Source organism: Mandrillus leucophaeus, unplaced genomic scaffold (genome assembly GCF_000951045.1).
Source record: "Mandrillus leucophaeus isolate KB7577 unplaced genomic scaffold, Mleu.le_1.0 Scaffold114, whole genome shotgun sequence".
Lineage (NCBI taxonomy): Eukaryota > Metazoa > Chordata > Mammalia > Primates > Cercopithecidae > Mandrillus > Mandrillus leucophaeus.
Genome location: NW_012099654.1, coordinates 3,027,848 through 3,036,218, shown reverse-complemented (window position 1 = coordinate 3,036,218; position 8,371 = coordinate 3,027,848). Strand labels below are relative to the sequence as shown.

The following is an 8,371-nucleotide window of genomic DNA, read 5'->3' as shown; positions in this document are numbered from 1 at the left end:
GGCTGGTCTTGAACTCCTGACCTCAGGTGATCCACCCACCTCGGCCTCCCAAAGTGCTGGGATTACAGGCGTGAGCCACCATGCCCAACCTTATTTGTTTGTTTATTTACTTATGTATTTATTTATTTATTTTTGAGATGGAGTCTTGCTCTGTCTGGCCCAGACTGGAGTGCAGTGGTGTAGTCTCGGCCCACAGAAGCCTCTGCCTCCCGGGTTCAAGCAATTCTCCTGTCTCAGCCTCCTGAGTAGATGGGACTACAGGCATGTGCTACCATACCCAGCTAATTTTGTATTTTTAGTAGAGAGGGTTTCACCATGTTGGCCAGGCTGGTCTCAAACTCCTGACTTCAGGTGATCCACCCACCTCGGCCTCCCAAAGTGCTGGGATTACAGGCATGAGTCACTGCTCCCAGCTGTGCCTTATATTTTTAACTAGTAACCTGAATAAATTCAGGGTGATTTTGAAAGCAGAGCTCACAGGATTTCCTGATAGTTTGGATGTGGGTGTATGAGAAAGAGAGGGGTCAAGGATGACTCCTGGGTTATTTACATGAGCAACTGGAATAGATTAGAGTTGCCCTCAGTGGATACCAGGAAGGCTGTAAATGGAGCTGGTTGGAGGGGATGGAGGCAGATGAAAAGATTACTTTTGGACATGTTAAACTTGAAATGTCAAACAGGTATTTGGACTGGTGCTATAAACCTGTAAGTCATTGGCATGTGGATGATAGTCAACATATGCCTATGAAACTGGACAAAAGTTTCATGATAATTAGGTATCAATAAGCAGGAAGGTAGCAAAAAACTAACTCTACCTATCTCACAATTTTGCCTTGTCCCAGGATTGCCCGTAGTCCAGTTCTTTTGACTCAAGCACCAAAACCAACTCTTAGAGGTTTTTTTTGTTTGTTTGTTCGGTTTGGTTTTCTTGAGGCAGTTTCCTGCTCTGTTGCCCTGGCTGAAGTGCAGTAGCATGACCATGGCTTACTGTAGCCTTGACCTCCCATGCTCAAGTGAAACTCCAAACTCAGCCTTCCAAGTAGCTTGGACTACAGGTGCACATCACTACACCTGGCTAATTTTTTACTTTTATTTTTGTAGACATGGAGTCTCACTGTGTTACCAGGGCTGGTGTTGAACTCCTGGGCTTAACCAGTCCTCCTGCCTTGGCCTCACAAAATGCTAAGATTATACTCATGAGATGCTGCACCCGGTCTCTCCTCAAGAGTTTTTTGGCTAAGCAATTAATATATCATATGTAAAGAGTAGGCATTCAATAATATTTCTTTTCCATTTATACATTTCATCATTTAAAGGGCAAGGCAGCCAGGAGTTGTGGCATGTGCCTTCAGTCTCAGCTATTTGGGAGGCTGATGAGAGAGGATCTCTTGAGCCCAGGAATTCAAGTCCAGCCTGGGCAACCCACCCCTGTCTCTAAAAAACAACAGCCAGGTGCAGTGGCTCAGGCCTGTAATCCCAGCTCTTTGGGAGACTGGGGCAGACGGATCACTTGAGTAGTTCGAGACCAGCCTGGCTAACATGACGAAACCCCATCTTTACTAAAAATACAAAAATTAACCAGGCGTGGTGGTGTGCGCCTGTAGTTCAAGCTTCTTGGGAGGCTGAGGCAGAGAAACACTTGAACCTAGGAGGCGGAGGTTGCAGTGAGCTGAGATCACACCACTGCACTCCAGCGTGGGTGACAGAGTGAGACTTCATCTCTGAATGAATAAATGAATGAATGAATGAATGAGTGAATGTGAATAACAACAATGACAAACCCAGAAACATATGGGCAAGACAGCTTAAATGTAGGATGTTTGCATTTAGCCATTTCACTCTCTAGTAGTGAAGGTATGGTGAAATTGTGACTGAATTACATTCACCTGCTTTACTAGAAACTGACAAGTAATTGGATTAATGAAGCGTAAGGCAAAATGTAGAGTAATATTAGCTCAGTGTGATAGTTGAAGGGAAAAAATTCAAATGATAACAAAAAACCAACCTACATTCCCCCTGGGCACTACGAAACAACATCTGTACCAGTGGTTCCTATGCTTTGGGACACATTGAAATTACCTGGGCATCTCTTTAAAATACTCCTATCTGGCTACTACTCCCAGACCTTCTGATTTATTTGGTATGGGAGGACCGTTGGCGTCACAGCTCTCCAGGTGGGCCTAATGTGCAGCAAAGTTTGAGAACTACCATGATGTATACTTTTTTTCCTAGTGGAACTACCAGTAATAGGCACAGTATTCAGAGTCCCTTCCAAAATTCTTTTTATTCTTTGCCAGTGCCAAAAAAAGAAGCAACATTGTTAAGGGAAGATCCTCAAGGCAGAGTAGAGTAAATTGGCGCCCTCTCTAAATTATGCAAATAAGTCACAATTGTAATTTATTTTAGATTCATGACAACTGTTCACCTGGCCACTTATTTATAGTATACGTGATCCCCAAATCGGAGGCAACTGTAATGTCATGGAGTGCATCAGAGTTGAAGTAAGAAGGCTTGCATTCAACTCCCAATTCTTCCACTTACTAACAGTTATGATGGCAATTCATTCAATCTTGCTGAAGTTCTCATTTTTTTCTCCCTGATATGAAAATAACCAGATCTGTTTTGCATGGTTGTAAATATCTTTAAAAGCTAAGGTATGTGAAGGTAAACTATAAAGTATGTAAAGATATTAAAGATTTATTATTTGAAAGGATTTTTCTTAACCTTAGAGGTGACTTAACTTTCTAGGTTTTTTTTTTTTTTTCTGTATTTTTTCATTGCCTTAAGAAGGAGATCTGCATATAGTAGATAATAAATGCAGTTGAACTTAACATGTGTAGTAGAGGAAGTATTATTTTGTATTTCTATACCATGTTTTAATCTGGGTAGAAACATAAGTTTTGTACTCATGCCTGGGTTCCAACACATGTGTTGCCACTTGTTAGCAAATTTCTCAATAGACATGTTCTAAGACTCAGGTTTGTTATCTTTTTGTATGGAGAATAGTACCTATCTTTCAGGGCTGTTATGACCCTCGCATATAGTGCCCTAAGCATAGTAGCTAGAATGGAGCATGCAGAAAATGCTAATTCCTTTCTTCTCTCCAAGAATATCATAATCTTGTGATAATACAGATGACCCTTGAACACCACAGGAGCTAGGGACCCTGCCCACGCACAATCAAAAATTCACATATAATTTTCGACTCATGAAGAATGTAACTACTAATTGTCTATTGTTAACTGGAAGCCTTACTAATAAGGTATGCAGTTGATTAATATGTATTTTGTATGTTATATTTGTTCTGTACTCTATTTTTACAATAAAGAAAGCCAGAGAAAGGAAAATGTTACCAAGAAAATCATAAATGAAACAGAATATATTTATTATTCATTAAGTGGAAGTAGATCATAAAGATCTTCATCCTCATTGTCTTCATGTTGAATAAACTAAGGAAGAGAAAGCAATGGAGTTGGTCTTTCTGTCTTAAGGGTGGCAGAGGCGGAAGAAATTCAAATATAAGTGGATCCTCTCAGTTCAAACCCGTGTTGTCTAAGAGTCAACTGTAATTTTTAAAGTCTGAGTAATAATTTTTAGTAGCTAAAAATTCTTAACTGTCATTCAAAAATTTTGTTTTGCTGATTTCTATGCCATTTAACGTTTTAAAAACTTTTTTATTGATGCATAATGGATGTATGTGGTGCTTCTGTCCCCCTACCCCCCACATGTTTTTTGGAGTTTTTCTCTGTTTTTTTGTTTGTTTTTTGGAGACAGAGTCTCGCTCTGTCACCCAGGCTGGAGTGCAGTAGTGCAGTCTCGGCTCACTGCAACCTCTGCCTCCTGGATTCAAGCAATTCTTCTGCCTCAGCCTCCCTAGTAGCTGGGAGTACAGGCGCACACCGTCACACCTGGCTAATTTTGTTTGTATTTTAGTAGAGACAGGGTTCCACCATGTTACCCAGGCTGGTCTCGAACTCCTGAGCTCAGTCAGTCTGCCCACCTCGGCCTCCCAAAGTGGTCGGATTACAGGCATGAGCCACCACATCTGGTCACAGATGGTTTTAAAAGCAGTGTTTATCTTTATACTTTTTCAGATAAGTTTATACCATGGATAGCATAAAGGAGAAGTGTGACAGTTACAAAGATGATCTTCTGCTTAGGATGGGACTTAATGATAATAAAGCAGGAATGGAAGGATTAGATAAAGAGAAAATTAACAAAATTATAATGGAAGCCACAAAGGTATGTTTCCTGTTTCTTTTGATATGTGTAATTTAATGACCTTTTAACCTTCTGTTTCAAAGAAAATCATTTGAATGTCATTTTTATTTAATATTTCAATATATATTATTTTTAAACTACAAAAGAGTATGGAATAATCTCCCTTCTATTCTGTTGCTCCTACCATCCAGGTTTCTATTTCACATGCATATAATAGGCATATAAAGCCAAAATAATGTACATGTTCCTCTTCACCTTTCTTTTGTTTAACCCCAATGGGAGAAATTGTTTTGGTGTTTGGATTTTTTTTTTTCAGTTAATATAACTTGGAGCTCTTTCTGTATAGGTAATTAAAGATCTTCATTCTTTGTATGCCTGTGTGTGTGGATATAATGTAATTTATTGAACCAGCCAAAAAGTTTATAGATAAATATATGTTATTTGTAGTCTTTTATTTTTACAAACATTACTAGTAAAGTAGGGAATAACCTTGTATTTTATAACTTTCTATATGTGCAAGTATAACTGTAGAAGAGATTCCTACAAGTGGAATTGTTTCACCAACTACACATAGCACAAAAGAATATATGCATGTGTGATTTTTATGAATTGCCAAATTACCCTCCATGGTGTTTCTGTCAATTCACACTTCCACCACAAATATGTGTGTATTACCGTACTGAAACTGTGCTAACACAGTGTATTACTAAACTTTTGTATTTGTCACTCTGAGGTAATACAGTATAGCATTAATTTGTATTCCTTTTATGAAAAATTAGTTGCATATCTTTTCTTTTTTTTTTGAGACAGGGTCTCACTCTGTCACCCAGGCTGGAGTCCAGTAGCACAATAATAACTCATTACAGCCTCACCCTCGTGGACTCAAGTGGTCCTCTCACCTCAGCCTTTGAAGAGCTAAGACAATAGGCACATGCCACTAAGTCTGGCTAACTTTTTATTTTTTGTTGACATGAGGTCTCACTATGTTGCCCAGGCTAGTCTTGAACTCCTGGCCTCAAGCAATCCCTCTATCTTAGCCTCCCAAAGTGCTGGGATTATAGGCATGAGCTACCATGCCTGGCGGTCTTTTGATATTTTAAAAATTACTTGTATTTCATTTTTTATGAACTCTGATTATATATTCTATATACATATGCACATTCAATAATTAGTTATCTTTTGACTTTGCTTATGGTAGTTTCTCCTGTTCAGAAATTTTTTGTTTGCTCCATTTTATGTAGTTGAATGTCAACTACATATGGCTTTAAGGTCATAAAAGAATTCTTTAATTTTTTTACCACTTTTTTGTTTCATTTATATATCATATGAATATATATGTATTAATGTGTTATGTGTATTATCAATGTATATCAATATTAATGTACATTAATAATATATACATAATATATAATGTGTACTAGTATGTTGTATATGTTATGTACATTAATAAACACAATACATGTATTAATATACATGTAGAAAGATGTAAACTTTAAGAGAATATCCTTATTCTTAGGAAATGCATGGTGATGTCCACAGCAACTTACTTTAACATGGTTTAGCCAAAAGGAGGGGAAAGGGGTGTGTGTGTGTGTATGTGTGCGTGTGTGTGTGTATACACTCATGCACACATACATACTTGGAAGTTGGGGAAGAAATCAAATGTAGCAGGATATTAATTGATGAATCTAGGTCAGGGTATATAGGTGTTCATTGTACTATTTTTTCAGCTTTTGCAGTTTTGAAAATTCCAAGATAAAAAGTTAAGGAATTACCATTAATTTTGTTAGCTATGAAAATGTTACTGTGATGAAGTGGGAAAATGGCCTTATTTTTAAATGCATACCGAAATCCTCTGTGGAATGGCTAAGTATCTTGATATTTATAATTTAAAATGTTTCACTTGTAATGAAGCATATACAGTAAAATGTTAACAGCTGTTAAATCTGAGTAATAGTTTTATACGTGTTTATTGTATTCATGTTTTTTCTGCGTTTGAGACTTTTTTGATATTTTCATCATAAAAATGTTCAAAAAGAAGAAAAAGAATAAAACCTATGAATCTAGTTTTTAGGTTAAGAAATAGAATATGTAGGTTACCCTAGATGTCCCTTTCTGATCCTCCCTCTCTGTTCTCTGCATCCCAGTACAATTTATTAAATAGTCCATCCTTTTCCTACTGATCTGCTGTGCTTTCTCTTCTGTTCCACTGGATCATTTGCCTATGTTTGCATGTATACAGCATTTTTTTATTATCATGCTTTATAATAAGCCTTGATATCTGCTAGCACAATTTCTTTTTTTTACACTTTGTTCTTTTTCAAGAATATCTTGAGTATTCTTGAAGCTTTGCTTTCATATAAATTTTATGTGATATATATCAAAAATATATAGGTACATATATAATTGGCACATATCACATGATTGCTATCTAAAAATACATAGAATAATATATATTCCTCTAGCATATGAGGTGAGTTTATGATAAATGGTATCTTGGTTAAATTGGAATTTTCTAATTGTTACTATTCCATAGCAATACAATTTACTTTTTTAAACCTCTTATCAGAAAATTTAAAATATATAGAAAATTAGAGAATAGTAAAGTAAATCCCCATATAATCATCACCCAGCATCAACAATTACCAACATTCTTGCAAATATAGTTTTATCTATCTTACCCTTCCCCTGCTGATTTTTGGAGGGAGGAGTAGAGTATTTTAAAACAAATTCCAATAAATTTGATGCATTTCTAGAAGTTTACAATTTTCAAAATGGACTCAAGAAGATACAGATAATCTAAATAGATCTATATAATAAGGAAATAAATTAGTAATTAAAAATCTCCCCATCAATGAAAAAAGACCAGGCCATTTGGCTTCTCTGGTGAATTTTATCAAATATTTAAAGACGAAATGATACCAATATGCCATAAGCTTTTCTAGACAATAGAGAAGGATGGAACACTTCCCAACTCCTATGAGGCCAGTATCACCCTGATACCAAAGCCAAACACAAGGTTATACATCATTATGAATGCGAAAGTCCTCAACAAAATATTAGAGGATTGATTTAAACAATCTATCAAAAAGATTATGCACCATAACCAAATGGCATTTATCTTAGGAAAGCAAGGTTGGTTTAAGATCTAAAAATCGGCCAAGCTCATGCCTATGACCCCAGCGCTTTGGGAGGCTGATGTGGGTGGATCACCTGAGGTCAGGAGTTCAAGACCAGCGTGACCAATATGGTGAAACCACATCTCTACTAAAAATAAAAAAATAAGCCAGGCATGGTGGCGTATGCCTGTAGTCCCAGCTACTCAGGAGGCTGAGACAGGAGAATTGCTTGAATCCGGGAGGTGGAGGTTGCAGTGAGCCAAGATCATGCCACTGTACTCCAGCCTGGGCAACAGAGCAAGACTCCTTCTCGGAAAAAGGAAAAAAAAAAAAAGAGATCTGAAAATCAATTAATGTAATACATCATATTAAAATAAAGGGCACAAAACCACACAATCATCTTAGTAGACTCAGAAAAAGCATATTTGATAAAATCCCACCACTATTCATGCTAAAAGCTCTTAACAAACTTGAAATAGAAGGGTACTTCCTCAATCTAGTAAAGGACATCTATTTTAAAAAAAACCAACAGTAAACATCATACTTTATGGTGGAAGACTGAACACTTTCTCCCTAAAATTAGGAACAAGGCAAGAATGTCCCCTCTCACCTTTTCAACTCAACCTAGTCCTAACAGTTCTACACCAGTGCAGTGAGACAATAAAAATAAATAAAAAGGCCAGGTGCAGTGACTCACACCTGTAATCCCAGCACTTTGGTAGTCCGAGATAGGAGGATCACTTGAGCCCAGGAGTTTGAGACCAGCCTGGGCAACATAGTGAGACCCTGTCTTTAAAAACAAAACAAGGGGGCAGAGCAAGATGGCCGAATAGGAACAGCTCCAGTCTCCAGCTCCCAGCGCGAGCGACACAGGAGACAGGTGATTTCGGCATTTTCAACCGAGGTACTGGGTTCATCTCACTAGGGATTGCCGGACAATGGGTGTAGGTCAGCTGCTGCAGCCCGACCAGCGAGAGCTGAAGCAGGGCGAGGCATTGCCTCACCTGGGAAGCGCAAGGGGGAAGGGAATC

The 8,371-nt window shown here is 37.7% G+C and overlaps 1 protein-coding gene across 1 annotated transcript in view; it reads left to right on the top strand.

The window, feature by feature from the left end:
• Positions 1-8,371, top strand: part of POLK (polymerase (DNA directed) kappa) — a 106,756-nt gene that overhangs the window by 37,503 nt on the left and 60,882 nt on the right. The window contains exon 2 of the mRNA XM_011996502.1: positions 4,095-4,242. Within this exon, the coding sequence (XP_011851892.1) occupies positions 4,108-4,242 (135 nt within the window). The 5' untranslated portion in view covers positions 4,095-4,107. The remainder of the gene's footprint in view (positions 1-4,094; positions 4,243-8,371) is intronic.